This window comes from Tachypleus tridentatus, chromosome 2 (assembly GCF_004210375.1).
Source record: "Tachypleus tridentatus isolate NWPU-2018 chromosome 2, ASM421037v1, whole genome shotgun sequence".
Lineage (NCBI taxonomy): Eukaryota > Metazoa > Arthropoda > Merostomata > Xiphosura > Limulidae > Tachypleus > Tachypleus tridentatus.
This window is the reverse complement of record NC_134826.1, coordinates 121440281-121464713: the sequence shown is the minus strand read 5'-3', so window position 1 is coordinate 121464713 and position 24433 is coordinate 121440281. Positions and strand designations below refer to the sequence as shown.

Genomic DNA, 24433 nt, shown 5'->3' with positions numbered 1-24433 from the left:
ACTGTTACTACTTGACCTTCTCATCCAGTTTTACTGAATGGTTTCACCGTAACATTTTGGTTTTTGATGTGTTATTTAAGAACATTCTAATAATGTGTGGAAGCTGAGAAAAAGGCTGAGAAACTTAACAGTTTCTGTACAATAATTAGCTGCATTGATTACCAAAAAGTTAAGTGAATAGGAATTGTACTGAAGCAAAAAACTTGTGGATTCAAGCCTCATATCCTTTTCTGTACTCTACTGTTTTTCCTTTCATGTTGACCTTGTTGTCTTATTTTTGTCCTCTCACATTTGCAGAGTTAAGATCTAATCATTCCAGATCTACTTGAATTTTTTAATTCCAGGGATTACACAAAATGCTCTCAGATATTTATGTTACCTGCCAACTTACTACAAGTTTTGTTTATGGACACAAATCTATACATGAGTCATTTGTTTGATTTTAGTTATGTCACGCATGCAATCCAAAATCATCGAGTAGTACTGACAGCAGTTTCCTTAACCTGTGTTCCTAATAACTGGATGATCTCACTTTGAATATTTTTACTCAAATCATGATTGTCAATCTTGTATGATATTACTCTTCTAAAATGTTCTTTCATCACACTGCCAAACATCCCCATTAATTCCAAAAATTTAAGAAAATTTCCATTATTGTGTTCAAACAGTTTGTCTAAACTCTCATCCAGTACTATGTTTTCAGTGTCAAGTACTCTTATTAAGGCAATAACCCTTACCAACACATTCTGTCAGTGCTGCATTTCTGGTTTAATAATGGATTGACTTTTATCATCAATAACTGTGTTGGTATTTAGCCTTGTCTCACGTTCTTTCCAATTTTGTAACAATTCTAGATGATCAAGTGACTTTTAATGTTTGTTTAATACTACAGACAAATTCAGGAAAATTAAACCATTTCAGTTTTTTAAGTCTTTTTTTTTTTCACTAATTAATGGCTAAGTTTACGATCTCCTTTATATAATTTTTCAGGATCTTTTAAAACAGAAACATCTGAGCTGTAACTTTCTGCTGTGCTTTCTCTCAAATTACTAGAAAAGTCATCTTTTTCAAGTGCATCTTAATTTTATGTTCCCACACAAAATGCTATTGGAGATAAAGATTAAATCACTGTTGATTTTTCAATTGTCTTGTCATTTCCATCCCAGTTAAGTTTCCCTTCTTTCTGAAGACTGCTACTTCTATCCATAGGTACTGACTCCTGATACAATGATGTGGTCTGCTTCAAGAAATATTTAATAAATTTCAAAAAGGGGCTTTTTTTGACTCAATAGAAGTTTCTCTTTTCAGGCTTTCTTTTCCAGTATTTCACTCCTGACAACTATCATCTTCTGTTGGACATATTGAAAATGTTATAGGTTACTATACTCATAAATTTAGAAGTACACCACATCAACACACTTTTGCTGCAGTTTCTGTTAAAGATGGAAATGAAGATTATACCATGGCAGGGTTACAAAAAAAAAAAAAATGGCTGTGTGTTATTAGTAGTTTTTGTAACAAAGTGGTAAGATGAAAGGCATTCCCAACATAATGGTGTTTACAAAAATTAATTTACTGTAGCCTAATGGAACAGTTATTCATATATTTCACCAAGCATCATAGGTGATGCAAACTGGGAATAATAATAATAACTAAAAAAAAAGATCAAGTTATGTTGCTCTTTGAATTTTGCAATCCTAGTCAACTGCCTGCTTTGCTTACTACTGAGTCTGGTCTTTTGTTCTAAATATCATTACATGTAGATTAACTCTAAATGTAGTAATAATTTTGATAAATTAATGTTTTATAAAGTTTTGACTTTGAATTTGTTGTTGACCATCATCTAAACATAAATATTGGTTGACCCCAGTTAATTACAAAAATCATGTGATTGGCACATTCCTTTATCAAAGTTTCTGTGATATTCTCAGGTGCACTAATTTTTCTTTAGAATAATTATATAGGGCCTATGCAGTCTCAGAAGGTTTAACCAGAAAATCTATCAATGAGTTAATATGACACTTATTTTTGAGTTGAGCAAAGAAAAATGCCAAACACAATGTAAAGTGAAAGATATTTTATTCAATGTTCAAACACAACCAAATTAAGTGTACTGATTTAAGATAACTTCTTCATTAAAGCATTAAGAGATCTCAGCAAATAAATAAAAAATGTGTCAATCTCTGAAGAAATGTATATTCTGGACTAAAAAACTTTGGCACAATATATATATGTGATGTTATCCAATTCACTTTTGGTCTTTCATATCAGAAAATAAGGGAAGTTGTATCCTTAAGGAATCAGTATGTTCAACTTTGCACAAATATTTCCCATGAAAATGTGCACATGATGACCCAAAACAATTGGTGACTAGGGTAAAAGAATATTAGCTACTTTCTTGACCAATATTTCATGTCAGAACTACATATACTTACAAGTATAACAATAACAATAAAAGAATAACTAAAAAGAATTTATCATTTATGCTTTTAAGTGTATAATCACTAATATTCAGTTTTACTGTTACAGTTATGTAAATATTATAAACTGTATACAAAGATAAATAACTTGATTGAAATTATTTATCAATTATTTCAAATGCAATAAGTATAATTTTAAAATATGGTCACTTCATTAGTTTTGGACACCATTTTGAGTTCAATAGTGAGATTTTCTCATAAATATATATCTCCCAGATTCTGTGAAGGACTCCTGTAGTGGACTTAATATTGTTTTAGTTACTGTGTTTGTTTCAGTTTACTATATATTTAGAAATATATGTAACTTATATCGTTAAACGTGTATTGTGCAAGTTCTGCCTGTTCTCTAAATTTGTAGAACATTCTCAAGCATAAAAATCAACAAAAATCATCAATATTGTTACCAAGTGAATTTTTTATAACTTTACCTAAAGATTATAAATCAACATGCCAAGAGACAGACAACAGAATATTGTCTCAGTGTATTATAAGCCTTGGAAGCTACAATTTTGACAAATGATTATTTATCAGAAAACTACAGATATTTGATCAGGAACGTTCAGAGATTTCAAACATCATGAACGAGGTGGCAATAGAAGAACTCATATCTTAGTAATCTTCTGACTCAACAATCCCTCAAAATTGAAGAATGATCCTGACTAAGGAACTTGAACAATCCAGTGAATCTATGTTCGTGATTCCTTTTTTTGCATAAAAACCACTGAAGAGATCTCTAGTACTCTCATCCCAAAGGAATGAGGGATTCAAGTGATACACATATTCCCAAAAACAGAAAAAAACATTCATACAGTAGGAGAAGGAGATGTGAGTAATAGCTGGACTTCCCATTCTATGGGATGAAAGTAATCTGAGCCCAACAGACAGACGTGATGAAAAAAAACAACACAAACTGAAGACATATTTAATTAAAGCAATTACAGATGTCACATCTCTGAAAAGGAAGCCAGACTCAGGTGTTTCTGAATATATAATCAAGGTGTGACATTCTGGCAGCTGATGAGATGATGCCAGCAGTAACCAGTTGTCTGTGAAACAGTGTATACAGGAATGGAGGTGATGAAAAAAGTTGTACAATTCAGTAGTCTGAAGGTAAAAATCCTAAACTGCAGTTCCTGACCCTTGTGCACAAAAAACTCTGATAGTTGTGAAACTCCACTGCTGTGGCAAAGTGCAGATAGGAGCTGACTACAATGAATATTGACACCTCCAACTGTAGTAAAAAATGCCAACTCAGACTGAGGTATAAGTAACTTGTGAACCTTGCAGAATCTAAGCATTGATACAGATAAAAAAGATCAATGAGTGGATGCCAATCTCCTTGTAGAAATCCTACTGAGCAGCAGAACCTTTGAATAGAAACAGAATCTATCCTGGGTACCAATGTACTGAGAGGCTGATGTCAGGAACCTCCAACACAGGCAGAACTATGACCCCTTGTAGGAGCTGGTGAAATCTGAGATGCCAACAGCAATGAAAAGAAAATCCCACAATCAAACACATTTGTATCTTAACAACAGTTCCAGCTCATCATCAATGAAATTGGTGACCTTGAGAGTCTTCCAAAAAAGTTTAGTTTAGTCCATAGAATTACTGTGTCCAACCAGCAGACATTGATCTGTTCAGATTAACTACAAATTCCACCTAAGAATCTCTGATTTTGTGGAGTGGATGTATTATTTCAGAGTCAGAATATGCTTCCACCTAAGAGTAGTACATTAAATCCAACAACTGTGTCAGGTAAGACATAACTGTCCCTTCATAGAACTAATAAGTGAACCTCGCTGCATCAATTACAATGTTTGTAGATGGAGACAAAATTAAATATTCACTCCCAGACCTTTTAGCCATTAAGTAAGGTGCAGGCTCAAAAGCAACTAAGGAAAAACAAAAAAATATCAATGAACCAACTGAAGAAAACAAATCAAAGATGTTTTATTTTAAAATAGCCTTCTTTTTCTTTTTTTATTTCATTTAAAGACTGTGTTATTACTGTTTATTGGAACAACATTTTGTTAGGTAAGTTTGTTTTGTTAGAGCAAAGCAACATTTGGCTGTCTGCTGTGTCCATTATAAGGAACCAAACCCCAGATTGCAATATTGTAAGCCTGTAAACTTACCACTGTTCCATGGGGAGACTGAGAAACCAACAGATTAAAAGAAAGCACAAGCAAAAACCATGTCTAAATTCTCTGCAGAATGTTGAAGATTGCCCTTAATTGCAACCTGAGAGCCCCATGGAAGAAAACCACCAAACCAAATATGTGTCTCCATCTCACTGTAAATAAAATCACTGACAGTCTCAACTGAGAGTGACTCCCACCACAAGTTATTATGCAATGCTAGATACAAGAGGTGGGATAAAAAAAGACCTGATTTCTCTCCATGGAGGAAATAATAATCTGGAAATTCATACCATGCATCAGCTTGCTGCTTCTTTTTATATATATAGTGAACTAGGTTAACACAAAGATTGCTCAAAGTACCTCCATGGGAACATCTTTATAGGTGGTGAGTGTCATGAGACAAGTATTGTTAGGGAGAATTAAATATGGTATAAAAGACAGGAGCAAGTGAGAAAATAAATCAAACCAATGCTTAGTTAGGCAAAGAAAGAAGTTATGGAAGTTGAATAGTAGCTGTAGGGTGAGAGAGGATAGCCAGTAAGGTTCAAAAGTATAATTTAGTGGGTCTGCTCATTCAGAAGAGACCTTTTGAGAAAAATTTACTGTAGTTGTGAAGCTAATTTATGAGATTTTATTGTTATAGGAATAATGTTTTGAAGTTGTACAGAGAGGGACAAGAGTATGGGTGTTGTTGTTGAGAACAGCTTAAATTCCCTGATAATACTGACTAAAGCTAACTGAATGTTGAGTTATGTTTATTGAAGATAATGAGTAAGAGGTTGGTTCTTTGTGTGAGACTGATTAAACCTAATCTGAAGTTGTCTAGAATTGGTTTCACTTTTTGTAATGAGCAGGGTGGATGTTAATTTTTAGGCCTTAAAATTTAGTACCTCAACTGGTAGAGTTGGTCTCAGAGCATTAGTTTGAGTTGAGTCTCCTATTCAAGCTATGTTAAAGGTAGATCTTGTAGAATTATGATATTTTATATTGTATTTTCTGTAGTGCACATTTCTGTATAAGAGACATTTTAACACTGAAATTAAACTTATTGCTCAACAGCTTCTTTATTTTTCTAACAGAGTTGTTGGCTTTCTAATGGATTGTCTTTGGATGTTGTGGAAGCAGTACATTCAAGTGAGTTTAAAAGAAAGCTTCATAACTATATGAATAATAAGGACTGGATTTACAAGGCTTTCTTTAATTAACAGTTTTAGTTTAGTAATTCTTGGTGACGAGAAACCCACTTGAAATAAAAATGTATCTCAGAATGGCTGGTATGAGTATTAACATTTTTACTAATAAAGCAGAATCCAACATTTGGACCTTATACACGTACCAACCACTCTGAGAAACAGTTTTAGTTTAGCTTAAAGGATGAGACAGCCTAGATGAGCCATTAAGCTCCTTGTTGCCCCTAAACATTAAATTACATCATATGTTATGTTATAATCAGCTACCTCACAACTTTCTAGCCATAATACCTGCCAAAACTTATCTAGCTAACAATAAAGTACTTCCAAAACAACTGAAGTTTTTCTTTACCCATATACATTAAACCAATGAAAATACCACCTACAATATATACTATGAAGCTTCTGTTTAGTCAACCTTGACTTGGAGGATAAAATATAGACAAAACTCCTGCACAGATGAAACCCAGCTTAATGAAATAACCTTGATGACTATTTCAGTCACCTTACAGATCTGTTAAAATATATGCAGGAGATAAATGACTGGACATGTTCTGCTCACCATGAAGAATACCATAAGAAAATGCATTGACTAACCAAGATTCCCCAAATTTTCTAAAGTGTCTTTAGTAGCACCAAGTTTACAAGTAGCAATGTTTCAGGTTAAGCAATATTCAGCAAGACAGGACGAGCAACCTCAACAAAATAACAATAAATTCCATCACGTATACCTAAATGAACCTGGATGCTGAGTATTTCAATTTTAAACTCAATGAACAACTTGTCAAATATGCCTAATTTTTATGTTACAATTATCAAAGCAGTAAATTAAAGAACAATATATACTTACACATTATTGTTTGTTAACTTATAACTGCATTACATAATATGCTCCCCTACAGAAACACATTTACCAAACAATGAAAGATAACTTCTGTGGAGAAGATACTTCATTTATACAATGTACAATATTTTATCTAATGAAATAAACAATAATATATTTGATAACAGTTACATGCCATATCAGTTTTAATAGTACAAAAAATTTGTGATAAACTTGTACATATTTAAAACTACATTTTCGTTATTTTCAGTATGGTTTATAGTTGTATTTGATATTATTTTCAGTGAAAAATTTCCCACTGAGCTGGTCTGAAGTCATTAAATATATACTTTCTCTTGAAACAAAGCACAAGGTGTTTATCAGAATGTCCAACTTTATATATGAAATGTTGATTTTGCTTGACATTTAAATAACAAGAGTTCACTATTTCCAAAAGAAATGCACCTTTTCTAATTCTTATTATTAACCTTAAGATTGAAATAAAAGTGCACATTCTTCTTATAGTAGAAAGAGATTAAGCTTGTTGTAAGAATGCAGCCCTAAGTTACTATGCCTATGGACCATATTAATGGATTCATAAAAGCTTGTAGATGGTTATTGCCTGTATATGTTAAGTTTGCTTGTTTGTTTTGAATTTCGAGCAAAGCTACTTGAGGGCTATCTGCACTAGCCGTCCCTAATTTAGCAATGTAAGACTAGAGGAAAGGCAGGTAGTCATCACCACCCACTGCCAAATCTTGGTCTACTCTTTTACCAACGAATAGTGGGATGAACCATCATGTTATAAATTATAATGCCCCCATGGCTGAAAGGGCGAGCATGTTTGGTGCGAGTGGGATTCAAACCCACGACCCTTGGATCACAAGTCGAACGCCTTAACACACTTGGCCACGCCGGGCCATATGTTAAGTTACTTCACAGATACATTCTAACTGATTTGCATTTATTTCTTACAAATGCATCATTGCATGAACCCACTTGTCAACTAACTAACAAGCCAGATGGTGCAATAATGGTCACTGTGCCTCAATGAAGTGGCAACAGTCATTGAACTAAAATCTTCACCTAAACAGACTAGTATATAATAATATGCTTCAAAAAACAATAACACATGTAGATCCAAAGTTTCCTCACCTTAATTTGAGAATCCTTTTTTGCTTCGGCTTCTCCTATACGAGCATCTCTTTTGACTTGTGCAGTGCGAGCCATTCCTAAAGCTTTGAGATAGCCCTGAAACAAACAAAATCTGTAACTCATCTCACTTGTTAGTTACAACAAGTAGATAGAAAATATTTTTAAACTCACACATAAACAATATACCTCTTCTGAATAATGCAAGTGTACATGCATATTATATTTTGCAGCTTATATTATTGTTTTATTCAAAATCAAGTAAGTTTCTTATGCATGGAAAATACAAAGTGTCTTAAAAGTTAAAAAAAAACTCATAAGTTCAAGAGCTGAACTTCTCTAACTTAGTAACTCATGTAATATTTGGATCTGTGTGTAAATTTTATGAAAGTTGTGAATAAGAATTATGAACTACAAGTTTTATTGCATTTTTATTTGTGGTTATAAATCACATAGCACAGCACACAGACCACATTAAAAAATAAGTGCCAACAAATCTTATTATTAACCCAAACAAGATGATTATAAAGGAAAACCTGAAATAGAGAAACTAATTTTCACATGAGGCACATCCTTGAGAGACCTTAAGCATCTTGTACTGGAATTTTTAAAATCTTTGAACCTGTGAAGAAGGCACAGACTGACTAAAAAGAAACACCCAAAGTTAAACCAATCTGAGCCTTAAGTACTTGTTATCAATATTACAGGATCTGAAATGTGTGAAAAGTACAGAAACAGCATCCTTTTGAGAGAAACGAGAAATAAGTCATCTAAAGACTAACTTGTGTAAACTTGAGTAGCAGCAGGAAGAAAAGCTAATTCACAAGAACACTGAAAAAAACATAGAATAGTATGTCAAATGATAAGCCTCATCATTGAACTGTCATGGAACATTTGTGGCAAGACAATGAAGAATAATATTCTATATGGTTCACCATGTTTAATCAAAATCTGATCATTTTTGGCTGAGTTATAGAGCAAAAATAGTATGAAAAATCAGTACCTATGCTAACAGATAGGGAGTTTTAGATTTTTGTCACCTTTCTGTGACTTTTACCCTCCAAACACTAATCACTTCTAAGTTAGGTCATAATCCAAATGTATTCCAAGTTATGTTCAAATCCATTCAGCCATTTTTGAAAAATCTTGATCACAACCATACACACAAGTAAATACCATAACTTTCATCCACTTCTGGTGGAAGAGGTAACTAAGATAATATTGGTTTTTCTTAAATGTTGGTAGGAATACTATTGTCTGATGTCATCCAAACTTTACAGAAACTATAACAGAAATTAAACCTTTCATTTTAGATCATGAAAAGAACTTATTTCATGATGTGACCTCTAAATAAGGACAACATGAGAGACCTGATATAGCCATCAATGCAAACAGACTTAATACAAATCTTTAACAAAAAGTATCAGAACTTCAAATATGAGCTTTCAAACCATTTTTTTTTGTTTAATTAGTGTCCAATCACTGTGGTTTTGAAGCTAAAAACCTACATGTTACAGAATTATAAGATAAGACAAGTTAATCAACAAAAATTCAAAGTTATTCATATGACTGCAGTTTTCTAGAAAACTAAAAAAAAAAGAAAGTAATCCTGGTTTTCAGAATAATATGCTGGAGTCTTTAAAGGTTAAAATGTAATGACACTTGATAAACCTGCTTTATAATATAAATTTCCAAACATGTTTATTACCTTTACTTCATGTTTGCTTGTCTAAGAAATGCTAAACCAAAAAGAGTGAAAAGCAGATGCTAAGCTTCATATAACCAATGAAGGACATGGATTACAAGATAAAGGCCAGCATGTGGTCAAATCAAAGACTCTACGTAAAACGTATTTGGCTCAAACAAAAAAAGAAAAAAACTTTCAATGTGACACTGTGTTACTTCACAAGTCTACTACTATGAAACACAGTTGTTTTTTTATAGATCTGATACTCCACTGGCTTAACATAACAGTGTGACTAATTAACTTGTACTACATGTACCAATAGGAATTATGCAGTGATAGAAAAAGTAAGAGTGTAATGATAAGTTACTGATAACATTAAAAAAAAAAAGGTAAGGTGCTGTAGACATACCTTATTTTATCTATCTACAGAAAGATTTTTTTCAGTAAGAATGGCAAAAATGACATAAGCAAAGAAAAGTAGGGACATGTGATGTCAAATAAAGTTGGACAGAACTGAAACAGTGTCAAAATATAGCAAATAAGAGATAACAGTGGAGAAAGGATTGCTTTAAGTGACTGACATGTAGAAATACTCAAAGCAAGGTGAAATAAATTCACAGCTAGAAATTATTTCTCCAACAAATTTATGATCAAATTCTTTATATTTTCTTAAAAGGCTAACCTTATAAAATCAACTGTGACATTGAATATATTTAGTTCACAAGGTCATATGACAGAAAAGTTTAGGCAAATTTTACAACAGGATAATGGGCACTACTACTAAAATATGAAAGGGTGTTTACATTAATCAAAGATTATATACACACACACTGCACTGCATGAAAAATTAAACACATTATTTATGTATCATAATAATAAGTTGGTTAAAATGGTTATTTATTGTGAGAGTCACAATAGCAAAAAAACTGTTGAGTGGTTTTATTTTGTAATAGTACTGCTAACAGCATTTGACTGTACTTGTTGACATACCAATTGCAATTAAGTCAAAAGCAACGGTTATCTTTTTTGTTTCGAGTACTGTGTACTATTTTTGTCTCCTAATCTAGGAAGGTTACTGACTTACTGGGAAAGGTTCAGAGGATGATTCTTGGAATGCAAGGTTGACTTAAAAGGATAATTTATTATTTCCCAACTTATTTTCTCTTAAGAAAAGTAGTGGAAGACATGATCTTATTGAAGTTTAATGGAGGCATGCACACTGTGAGAGTTTAAGAGGGAAGGCAAGAGATTCTAAAAGTCATGGTGCAATTTAATCAGGCAACTTATTAACTTCATTCATTTGTCATGCATTATCTACTAATATTTTTCATCTGTCTTAAACATTACATTAGTATGCCTCAAGAATGAATGTGCAAGAACAACAGTGAAGAGCTAAATGGTCCTTTATTGTCACTACGGTTTCTTAAAATAAACTATTGCTGACTATGCAATCATAACTGTATTCACCCACAACTCAAGCTAACAGGATTTCAAATGTGAAAGAGATTCTTCAAACTCACATGGTTTTCAGTTAAAATTTACTCAAAGCAAAATGTATAGTGATGTATAACAAGAAAAACTTACAAATACATACTCTTATTTTTATGTATAATGGCAGTGTGCTACGTTCTTCTACTGTTAATATTAATGACTGAGCACAATATGTACACAAAGTTTCCCTGATCTGAATATTGTTTAAAAACAAAAAAACTGTTCAGCTAAATTATACAACCTTGTCACTTTTAATGTCTATGAATAATTCCACAAAATGTATTTCAAAATTATATGTAGACATACATGTATAACTTCCTCTAAGTTTTACATTATAAACTTCAAACATAATTTGGACATACCTGATCATCATTGATGTCTTTAATCGTGTATGACACCACAGTTATTCCCATGTTCACTAAGTCTGAAGAAGCTACCTCAAATACTTGCTTGGAAAATTTTTTTCGATCTTTATAAATTTCCTGTAAGAAATTAGTTTCACCAAGAACATAATTCAGGTCTACAATTTCTGTATCTGCATTCATATGTTAATTACACTCATAACTGTCAACATATCTAAAACAGATTTCAAATATAAAGCATGATAATAATTATATGTTTTCAAACCTAAGTCAATTTTCTTCATAAATTTACAATTTATAATAAAGTAAGAACCATTATAACACATATTTACAAATTATATATGTTATGTAATGCCCTAACCATCAAACTGAAAGCTAGGCTTCATGCACAGATTTATTGTAAAGATTATACAGCTTCTATAACTCTCAATTAATCTATCATTTTTTTGTTACACTGTATTATTCATTTTACAATGTAAGTTACCTTCACACAAAGAAAAGTCTGTATGCATATTTAGGCTATTGTTTTATATTTGCACAGTCATGTTATTTACTTCTAACCCATTTCATTCAACAAAATATGTACATAGAAACAAACACATATAACAAGCCTAATTAAATAACATCAGATGACAGCCACTTACAATTTACATGTTATATACAGCCATTTTAAGTAGAGGTTGGAATGATCAAACAGAAATTTTTCAAAACTTGTCATACACCCTATTATAAAAGCATAAGATATAATGAATTTCAAAGGGTTAATTATCCTTTAAGTTAGTTTTAAATTATCAGTGGACATTTTCAAAATAGAAAAGCAACAAATAATCACTTAATAAACAAATAAGCAACAAAATCAACAAAGTTAACTGATTATGATGCAGCATACTACAAAATCACAAATCTTGATATAGATTTTGGGACAGCAAATAATCGCAACCTTCACATGATTTTTTCTTAATTTTAGAAGTTTAAAATTATAATATAAAAAGTGTAGTTTAATTGAATTTAATAGGTTTTGACACCACCAACTTCAAAATCAGAAATTTTATACTGTTTGAATAACAAACACATATAAAGACCATATATTTACAACTACACTTTGTATGTTCCTAAGTTTTATCTATGTTGTTTAGAATTAAGCACAAAGCTACACAACGGGTTATCTGGGCTCTGCCCACCACGGGTATTGAAACCCGGTTTCTAGCATTGTAAGTCCACAGAGGCACCACTGAGCCACTAGGGGACAAAGGGCGAGCATGTTTGGTGTGACCGGGATTGGAACTCGCAACCCTTGGATTACGAGCCCCTTATCAACCTGGCCATGCCGGGCCGTATTTTATCTATGTAGTTTGAGTTAAAATATTTTCTACTCTGCAAAATATGTGCAACTAGAAAAAGGGTGAGCAAAAAAAATAACATTATTTCAGCATTTTAATACTACTATAAAATTTATATCAAAACAAAATTTTATGTTCAAACTTTTTCTTTTACAGTTTTATCTGTGTTTAGGTTTTATAATCACCCTCAAACAAGGATCAATGATCTCAAAGTTTAAATATATACATCATGATGTTATTCATTTTGTGACTGTCATGCCTAGCCTAGAGATAATATCATATTTGAAACTTAGGCATACCCTCAATGGAAAGAAAAAAGGTTTTATTCCAACCCTCAGGTAAAAAAAGAATAGTTTATTATTTGAAATATTTTTAGCTCCAGGATCAAATACTAGGATGTTTATGAAACCTGAGTGATTAATAACTGCTAAGGTAATATATTACCACAAAGATGGTATCAAGTGAAAAATACTAATAATAACATAAGGTTTTGAGACAACATGGAACCTATTCACCCATCTCAGCTGTTCCATACTCTAAACTAAACAAAAATATATTTTTTTGTAAATCTTAAAGCCAACCATATCATTCATATACTTATCAAACTTTTTCTTAAACTCACTACATTTCACTGCATCTACAACATCTGAAACAACCCATTTCAAAAGCCAACCACCTTGTTAGAAAATGAAACTGTCTTAGCTGAAGAGAACTCCTACAAGAAACTATATTTGTGTCCCATAGTCCTACTATTCTCACTTTAAATATGGAAAAAATAACACATCAATGCTATTAAATCCCTTTACAATCTCGAATAACCTCAATCAGATTTCCCAACTCTTCTTTTTTCAAGAAAAAACAGTTTGAGAGATTTCATCCTCTCATCTATCACAACCCACCCACCTTAGAACCCATTCTAGTAACCCCTCTTTCAACCCTTTCCAACAATTCCATGTCTTTTCTTTGGTAAAGAGTCCAAGACAGAATATAATATTTCAATTGTGTCCTAAGAAGTGACCTATACAATAAAAGTTAGACTTGAATTAAATATTTCTATAGATACACCCTAAATCCTATTTGCTGTACCACTAGCAACAGCAAATTGCTTGGATGGCTTCCAAGACTAATTAGCTATTACATCAAAATCCCTTTCCTTTATAAAATCCCTTGCATTTATCATAATTAAAGCCCATCTGCCACATATTTGCTCAACTCACTAAATGATCTAAATCCCTTTATAAAGCATCAGCATCCTCTTCACAGTCAGCAACACCCTAGACCTTAATATCATCAGCAAATTTATGTAAATTTTTACCATTCCTTCATCTCTGTCATTCAAGAGAATCAAAAAGAATAATGGTCCTAAGACTGAGACTTGAGGTACACCAATTGTAACATTAATCTAGTTTGACTGAACTCCATTTATAACAACTCTCTATCTTCTCCCATCAAGTCACTCTTCCATCCAATTAGTTAACTTATCCTCCACCCCTACAGAGATAATTTTTACAAGCCTTTTGTGTGGTGCCTTGTCAAATGTTTTCTGAAAATCCAAATACACCAAATTTGAAACCCTTACCATCATCTACATAAGCAGTAACCTTTTCAAAAAAATGTCAAAAGATGCATAAGGCAAGATTTTTCCTAAGTGAAACAATGTTGACTATCCAAAATAATTCTAAATTTGTTAAATTACTTTGCAAGGAATCTTCTAACAGATTTTCCAAAACTTTATCCACAGCTGATATGAAACTAATGGATCTATACTAATTGGGACAATTTTTAACACCTCCCTTGAAAAGAAGCCATACATTAGCTAGCTTCAATTTTCTGGTACTTATCCACTATTCAAGGGCTGAGAAAAAATAGTAGTAAGTAACTCACATATCCAACCTTTAACCTCCTTCAAAACCCTTGAGGAAATATTATTTGACCCAAAAACCTTATCACTCTTTAAACTTCCCAATTTTTTCTTATCCAGCTCAGAATTAATGCACTCGTCCTGTTTGTCTCATTTCCATCTATCTACTATTCAAGACATGGAATTATACTTAAATTTTCATTAGTAAAAATTGTAGTAAAAGCAAAATTTAATAACCCAGTCATCTCATAATCATTAGACACGAGCTTTCCATTATCATCCCTCAAGGGTTCTACCTTACTCTATCATTTTGTTTAACCTTAATGTATTTAAAGAAATCCTTATTGTTAATTTTTTACATTTTCAGTCAACCTTTTCTCACACATCCTTTTTGATACAATAAATTCCTGTGTCACCAACTTTATTGATATTCTATGATCTTCTAAATCTCATGTCATAACAATTAATTTAAAATTTCATAATTTATCAAGTTCTTCTTTAACTCTATCTCTTAAATTCTTTGTGAGTCAGCCTGGTTTTTATGTGCAGCTACCTTATTCTTTCTACATGGAATATATTTACCTTGAATATTTAAAAGTTTATCTTTAAAAATTTTCCACAGCTGATCAGCGTAAAAGTAAGAGGGAGGAGGTATGGGACAAAGGAAGAGGGGACCAGGATACCAACTAACAAAGCAGAGGAAACCAGGGTTGTGTAGGCCAAAGAGATATCATCAATAATGTCCAATAAGGAGTGTTGTAGGTCAAGGTCAAAACAACACATAGAAGGAGACAAAAATGAAGACATGTATACAACAAAAATGAGACCAGTCCTGTCTAAAAGCATCAAACACTAGGGTCAAATGATGAATAACATGGAAATAGAAGAATGGAAGTCTGGTGTTTATAAGGGTGGCCAAAGTACTGATGGGAGGCATGCCCAACTAAGAGCAAATCCAATGAAAAACTTGAAGTTGGAGAATCCACTCCATGGGTTAAATTTGGTCTGGTTAAGAAAGATGATCCACCACCAGGTTCAAAGCCTTGGCACATGACAAGCTACAAGATTATCTGATGGGAATGAGCCCAAAATAGTAGATCCAATATATAGAAGGAAAGATCCCTGCAATGATTACCCACTGATAGTTGATATAAGAAATGACTGTGGATTTGTTGAAGTATGATAGATTGTGATCAGTTGATCTGCAAGAAGTGGTAATAAATGAGAGCATGACTGACAAACTGAAACAAACTTGAGTATGTTGAGGTGCAGTGAAGGCTCCTCCAAAGCCTACATGCTCAAAGTCATGTTGTTATTCACAGATATGCCCAAGCCTGACAGAGAAGCAGAGGGTGGCAAGCAAATACTCAACATGAAATTAGTACAGTGAAATACCAAAACAAGACCTTGAGAAAAGAAAATGGAATGTACACTATCAAGGGCAGTGAATAATAAGAAATGTTCCACTGGTCTCATGGTGTCCACTAAAAAGGCATGTGTGTGTTGCCTAGAAGAATAAGTGGTGCTATTAAAGACAGTCTCCAATAGCAAAACAACCTCATCTATATGATGTAAATGAGAAGCACAAATCTTGGTGACAAGACATTCCGCTGCTTGCAGGTGAAGAGGTGAAGGCTGATCTCATCTGAGATGAGAATTAAAAAACATGCCCTGATATGCTACATATTGAGAAGGTGTGAGAAAAAAAAAAAGAAAAAGAGTTAGAATGTTTGGCTAGCCAGCCCAGCCAAGCAGCCTCCTGCAAAAGACTGGAGATGTGAAAAGAGGAGTCCTTCCAAGAAGGGGCAAAGAAAAACCAATCATCCATGCATGATAAAATCTCAGCCCCAATCTGTAAATACGGTGAGTGAATGGCTCAAAAGAAGACATGAATAAAAGATTAAATGCCAATAGGAAGAGCACAGAACTGGGAAGCAAAATTCTGATGGATAAAATAGAAAATATGTCTGTAGAACAGGACAATCAGAAAGTGTAAATGAGCATCTGACACATCAAACTTGAACCTGCTATTTAGATCTATGTGATGATTAGAATGCAACTGAGAGATGACAAGCTGATAATCAGATGCAAGTTCTTGGTCTTCTTGAAGATAACATAAACACAAGAATATTATCCAAAAGCAGAGGTAAATAGTTTCTTGATAGCATTCTTGGCCATGAGACTTGAGACTGTATCCTTAAGATACTGAAGATAAATAGAGCTAGAGGAAAGGAAACTGGAAAAGGAGAGAGAGAAGGTAGGAAGAAAAACAAAGTGGACAAATAGGCTATGAGTGAGAACCTGAAGAACTCATCTGTCGACCAAAATTTAGCATCAAAAGTTGGTGAAGCGAAACAGATGTGCCCACTGAGCTAGACCCAACAGGTTAATCACTGATGAGATGCACGATAACTCTGACATGAAATGGGAAAGGAACAGGAAGCAAGCATGAGAAAAGAAGACATGTACTGAACAGGCTTAGGAACAAAAATAAAATGAAGAAGGTGAGAAAGATGATAAACCAAAAACGACAATAAACATTGATGCTGGGTTGCCATAGCCTTGTCTTCCAGATAGCCACAAAAAGCAATGCAAAGAAAATCACAAAGATAAGAACGAGGCAGGTGGACATTAGTTAGGAGAACATCTTGACTGAGAAGTCTCAAAAGCAGAGAAACCAAGCATGGAGAAACAGAGCTGTAGTACTAGTAGTAAAGGATAAAGTAGTGAAAAGGAAAGAATAAACCTCTCCAGAAAACCTTGCAGAAGCACAATAAAATTTCTCATAAATATGGTGAAGGGATGAGAAGTAATGTGGGGTGATCAGAAGAGACAAATCCATGACACTGGGTAGTAAAAAGTAAAACTGAAGTTAAGGAGTCCTTCTCCAAGCAGGTAAATGATCAAAAAGACTGGAAATAAAAAAAAAATTTGAAATAAAGTACGATTATAAGCTAATACAAAAAAAAATGACACGTGACTACATATATGCAGTTATTCAAAAAAAAGTTCACATGGACCCTAACATCAAAAGAAGGAAAAAATACAAAGTGATCTTGAGTAGAGTTTTTGTCTAGTAAAAAACCAAATAAATCAAAAGACATTGGAGAAAGAAAATAGCATAACTGCAATATCATATCAAAAAGAGAATAGAGGGGTGAGAATTTTCCTCCATGTTAGTAACATTGTCACCATCACAAAATCCATAATGGATAAGTAGGGGAAAACAATGAAATTTGAATACAGTTCAAGTTTTCTACTCTGTTGCATATCTCATACAAATAATCAATAATTTTAAATGCCTCTATTCATGACAACATCGAGGAAAAGAATGAAATTATTTCAAGAACAAGTGTTTAGGAAGAGCTACTGCAAAAGAAGGCTGTGCCATTTTTCTATTATTGGAAGGCTATCATCACATGAGGATGTCAACATATACTAATGCAGTTCAAGATAAACAGATGATTTTAAGAGGGACTTAGCTTAAGGCTAGTGGCATGCAAGTCTCACAAAGTTATCCTGTGTGTGGAAATGATGTATCATCTTGGAAAATTGAAACAAGAAACTCCGATATTGGGATTTAAAGAAAAAAAAAAGTGATTGGAGAATTTTTCCAGTATTTTCTTACCTAAAGAACTACAAAGAGATGAAAATAATATTTATAACAAGCAAATCATAAAGTAAACAAAATACAAAATAAAAAAAGAGATGAAAATAAACAAACTAAATAAGAGTAACAAAAAACAAAATCAATCCAACCGCACACACCTGTAACCTGAAACGATGAATGATGGGTCAGTGAAATTAAGAAAAATCAATCATACTTAATAGGACAAACACTCCAAAAATTGAAAATGAAAGAATTTCAAATATAAATACTTGATGTGGAAAATGTTTAAAAATTTCAACAAAAATATAATTTTTTTTAAACAAATTACAGGTTTGAATTGATTTTATTTTGCATTTATTATGCAAGGCAACAGATGTTCATTTTCTCTACACTTCTACCAAATAATCCACCAGTGGCTCAGTGATGAGCATAAATTTATAAGTCCATTAGTGGTTACTTGTAACTCCTAATTTTACATATCACTTATCGGTAACGAAATGAAGCATATAAAAACAGATTAAAAAAATTACTGTTACAGTGCATTATAATTATTTTACCTCCACAGTCATCTGGCCCATGATTGCTCTCTGATGTCCTTCAAGTGTTTCCCGAGCAATGTGCATTATTTCATTCTCATGTTTTCCAAGAAACTGTTCACAAGCAGTTCGAAGCATTTCCATATTCTGGCCTTGGACTTTAACCTGCACAACAAGCAGAGAGATTAAAACAAAACATTTAATAATAAATATACATAGATAAATAAATAAAAAATACTCTTATATATATATACAAACAAAAATTATGTAGTGAGCTGAACTGATTTTAATTTATTTTCAGTTTTATATGGATTAAGATATTTATGATCACATCACAGTGCCACTGGTTACTTACAACTAGTTCACTGAATAAAATATTTCTTTTAATACCTGAGCAATTCCAGTGACTGATATTGGGACTCCTTGTTGAGTGTAAACTGTAGGGCTTTCAATCATTAAAGTCATGGTGTTGAGGTTTATTCTGAAGCAAATATACAATAAAAAAATTACACAGCAAGAGGGTATATTGAAGATATAACACCCATAGACTCTAGTAAATGAACATAACTGCTTTCTACAAACTCATATTTTGCAAGAGTAAAATAATATCTCTCAGATTTCAATTTCAAACTGATAATTCTGTCTAAGAAATCTACAATTCACTGTGTTAGTAAACTGCACATTATTCAAATCCAGTATGAATCGTCTTTGTCTCTCTCATTTTGAGAATACTATAAATATTCATCTCATTCCAAGTTCATCATACTAATAGACCTTACTTATCAGATAAGTTAACAGAGAAGGCAATTTTCATTTTAACAAAAGGGTTAGAAGCTTTATGAAGTTGCATGAAATTTCCAATGAGCCATTTTTTATTTAGAAAATCTTTAAAACCTTGAATACTAAAAACTCCTTAACCAAATATTCTTCATAAGCTTTATGTACATTCTGTTTTGAATATTTAATTATTACAGAAAAAGAAATGTAATTATGCAGCCACAATTTGGACATTCTGGAGTATAGAAATTATAAATATTTAATATGATAAGTGCATCTGAAATCAGTAGTTTCCAATTATTTTATGCCACATACATTCAATCACATCTTTGAACCAACAATGTATTCCTGATGTACACATATATACATAACATGTTTAGAAATAAATTCAAGAGTAGTTTATATTAATAGCTAAATCAAACTAATTAACTCAGTTATGTTGAGTGCTGGCTCGTGAAATATGTGGGTAGCTTATAAGACATTCCTACATTTTTTAGCATACCTTTTGAAAAGGTTTTCTTTTACTTTTTAATTTAATACTAAGAGTCCCTGAAACTGCTATTTGACCCCACACTTAAACAGCAATATAGAAACTTGGAAGGATAAGTGAGTCAAATTTTCATGGCCAGATTACCATATATGGTGCATACTAAAATAATTTGTTATTCGTAACAATATTATGACAAAAAATATTAATTTAAAGTTTAAAAAGTTCATAAAGAAGAAACAGAAACCCACAGAAATATAACAGATGTGGATGGCTTGATTCAACAACAAATATTTTCTTTCCTCTTCATATGCCCTTCTTTTTTTAAATATATGTCAACAACTAAGAACTTATTAAAAGAAAAAAAAAGTACTATAGATAAGTAAACAAATGCATCATCTAAAAACTAAACTTATGGATAAACAATACTGAAATTCTCCAGTAAACTACTATATTTTTCTGGCTGCAAATGTAAATCTTTTAAAATGGCTTAACATAAGAATTTTCTCTACATGATAACCTATAAAATTTACTTCTAAAACTAAAAAGACAATAAACTTTTTATATAGTTAACCCATAAGAACAAAGTTTCACTTTAAAAAGTACAATTAGATTTAACTGATTCCAGGCCTAAATTCCACCTGCTTATACAACTGGAACATGCAGAACTTGTGTCTTGAGATTTTATGGTAAAAGTACAAGTGTGTTAAAGACATAACATCTAAATATATAATACTGTAGTGACAATATATCCCTAGTTAAGTCTTTTATTCCAATTTAAATAAAAAGGAATTACCAATTCCTTCTCACAGTTTATATTTTTCACCCAGCTTATAATATAAAATGGGTAAAGGTAAATGTAGGAGTAATTTTTTAAATACATTAATCCCAAATACAAACAATTCTGACACTGTTAAGCACTAATATTGACTTTCACAGTTTTCCATGAATGTTTTCTTTTTAACTACTGTTTAGATTTAAAATATGTATTAGATGTTTGTATAATTAAAACATTTTGTCATGAAACTTTACACTTGATAACTTTATCACAATTGTTGGAAATTGTATAAGATTAATCTGGATTATTTACAAATATATTGAAAAATGCACATTTCACTATTAAGCAACATGTATGTCACAATATAATTATTATTCACAGGTGAGACATACAAGTTACACTTGTACACGTGTAGCTTGGGGATTAAATTTAATTGTTAACTAAACCTTATATTATTTTATTATTCACTGTTACATGATTTCAAAATATCTTTCTCAAAAAAACAACTTTGTTTGTTACTATTACAAGTAAATGTATATCCACATGTTCAATGAGAGATTGACCTCATAGAGATAAGTGTATTATACTATTTATCTTCTCCAAAAGGTTAAACATTTTGAGTACACCTTATGCCTGTATCAAGAGAGCAATGAAGACTTGTATTATTAGTATAAAAAAATTTAAAGAGTTTGTTTTCTTTAAAAAATAAGGTAAAAGCATAAACTCATTGTATTCGTCACAAAACATTTTTCAATTCTTCTGTGAAAAATTGTTTTTCAGACTACTTAATAACTTTTATTTAGATTACTACATTTGTCAAGGAAGATTAATTCTATTGATACCTTTAGATGTATAAAAGTGTGGTACTTTCTATGGATTCTTATTAGGAGTAAATAACCTTAATATACAGCAAAGTACACACCTTTGTACTTGTTGAATACAGGGCCAAACAAATGCTGTTCCGCCAGGCACTATTGTTGGACTTTCATAACAACATCCTGTAAAAATAAATATTAACATTTTTACCATACAATATTTAAATATTTAACATATTACAATGAGCTTATTATTCCAATGCTTGGATTTAACTACTATACATTATCTTTAAAGAAAACAATACATATAACATTGGTAACTACAGATAATTGTAAACAATATATTTTACATATCTTAATACTACAAGTAGAATATAGTCCAGTCTCAGTACTTTGAGGGAGATATTTTGTACTTAGGCGACTGTAACATACATAAGTCATTTATTAATTATTTCCGATACTTTTGAACAATGGATTAGATTTCCATTTTTCTATCACAATAAGCCCTACCTGTTTATCTCATTCAACTTCATATTGTTACTGATACAATGGCAATCAATATGGTAGCCTACTATATATATAGTAATACTAATACTATTACTGGTAGTGATAACACACTGATACTAGCTGTAGTAATACTAAGAGTTTTGGCCTGAGGCCTACCTGAAATAACAAGAGCTTCATTGGGCCCACAAGTAACAAATCCTGCTGCCATATTCACGTCTTGTAAATTCAACTAAAACATTCAATAGCTCTATAATAAATTTTATATAAAACTCAAACATATACGAGTTTGGCAGGAGATCTAAAAATACAAATACGTCTAACCGCCCTTAACGTTAAGCTTTCTATAGAAAATCAACAATAAAAGGCTACGAAATATTCGCTGCTTAGCAACGCAGGAAAACAGAATTATTTAAAAGTATTCTTTATGTCTAAAAGATAGCATCATATAACAAAAACAAGTCAACAATGAATATAATAAAATTGTATTTATTACGAGAAAGAAAACAAAATACAACAATGAAAACTTATTTTCAAAAATCTATTTGTGACAATCTCTAATAAAATTACAGTTTAACAGTCTTCAAATAAGAAGTGAAAATAATTATCATTATCCCATTAAAATGTCCAAATCTATTTTACTGAAACTGATAATTAGCAAAATATTTTACGACGCTAAAAACCCCGACCCTCGGATTACGAGTCGAACGCCTTAACACGCTTTACCATGCCGGGCCCACAACAACAAGTAAAATATTAATATTTTATTCATAACTAACTGGATTCCCTGAACCATGGACAGAAGTGTTGCGAATTCATGCTCAGTGAAAGTTTATATTAGAACATGAAAAACTGCTTCCTTAAAATTGTAAAAAAACAAAACACACAAAAAAGTATAAAACTGTAAGTTTGCATATATCTCCACATGGACCCAATGAAACACCATACCAGTTTTTGTGAGGATCCATACACACCCTGTGAAGTAGTTAGATGAACATGTTGACACATAACAGAGAGTAGTATCATATGAGATCGTTTTATACGAAATGGCTGACCTTCGCTTAGTTGAAAAGTGGCTGCGATTACGATAACTTGGATACAATAATTTGACTGTATACTATTCAGTATTGACGATAGTGCTGTGCTTGTCATTTGTCTGTAATACCAAGTTATATTATAACTGTTTTTGTTTCTTTGAAACCCTATACAAAATGATGTCTTCAAAAGAATTGAAACTACTTTTTTGTATGAGTTCAATTTGGGAAAAAGAATGAAACCAAGAGCCATAAAAACATCAATTTAGTATTTGTACAAGGGACTATTTCTCAACGGACTATTCAGTGTTTTTTCCAGAAATTTTGTTTTTGTGACTTGAGCTTCAAGAATGAACCCCAAAGAAGGCCTAAATCTGTTGTGTATGAAGAAAGATTAAGAGCTATTGTGGAAGCTAACCCACAAACAACAGTTTGAGCATTTGCAGCAGACTTAGAAGTTTCAAATGCAACTGTTTCTTGTCACCTTGGAAAAGTTAAAAAAATTGGACAAATAAATACCGCAATTGGTTAGGAACAATAGAGGTAATCCTGGAAGCGAATAGTTAACTGCGACAATAAGTGGATCCTAGACGACAACTGAAGGAGATCAGGTAAATAGATAGATGAAAATGAATCTCCAAGACATGCGCTGAAACCGCCTTTGCACAAAAAAGGTTATAGTGACAGTATGGTTGTCTGCAGAGAGAATTATCCATTATTTCTTTCTGCGGCCAGGTGAAACAATTACAGCACGATCTTTCTGCCAATAGACTGATAAAATGCATCGAAAATTAACCACAAAACAGCCATCAATAGTGAACAGGCATGGGCCGATTTTGCTGTAAGATAACGCCAGACACCATACCTCACACATCTCCATTTCAAAATTGAGAGAATAGAAATAAAAGATTTTGGTCATCTTCAATTTTGTTTTCAAATTTTTCATTGTACATTATGGTCCTAAAGGATTACGAATTTCAGTATATTATCATATTTAGTGATCGCTACAACGAAATGATTAGCTGTGTTGTCAATAATGTTTATTCGATTGATATAGAACCGTGGTTTTAAACCATTCGCTTCTTCGCTTATTTGCAGTTCAATAGCAACTTAGTAAAGAAACTAATGCTGACGTCAGGGTAAAATATAAAAGTGAAGTGTGCACAGTCCGATTTTAAAATATTAGCAATTGTAAAATTTCAATATGATTTATATATTAATAGGCAAGTTCTGATACTTTGGCATAAAAACTGATACCATTATAAGACATACAAGTGAAATGCTTGGAGACAAAATATAGGATAATGGTTTCTTACATTGTGTCGTCATATTGTCCAGTTCAACTACACCTACTTCATATCC

The 24433-nt window shown here is 32.1% G+C and overlaps 1 protein-coding gene across 1 annotated transcript in view; it reads right to left on the bottom strand.

The window, feature by feature from the left end:
• Positions 1 to 22393, bottom strand: part of LOC143244980 (flotillin-1-like) — a 37494-nt gene extending 15101 nt beyond the window's left edge. Inside the window, exons 1-6 of the mRNA XM_076490618.1 lie at positions 22197 to 22393; positions 21641 to 21716; positions 19067 to 19157; positions 18698 to 18841; positions 11330 to 11449; positions 7793 to 7888 (exon numbers count right to left, since the gene is read on the bottom strand). Of these exons, the coding sequence (XP_076346733.1) occupies positions 7793 to 7888; positions 11330 to 11449; positions 18698 to 18841; positions 19067 to 19157; positions 21641 to 21716; positions 22197 to 22248 (579 nt within the window). The 5' untranslated portion in view covers positions 22249 to 22393. The remainder of the gene's footprint in view (positions 1 to 7792; positions 7889 to 11329; positions 11450 to 18697; positions 18842 to 19066; positions 19158 to 21640; positions 21717 to 22196) is intronic.
• Positions 22394 to 24433: the final 2040 nt, after the last annotated feature.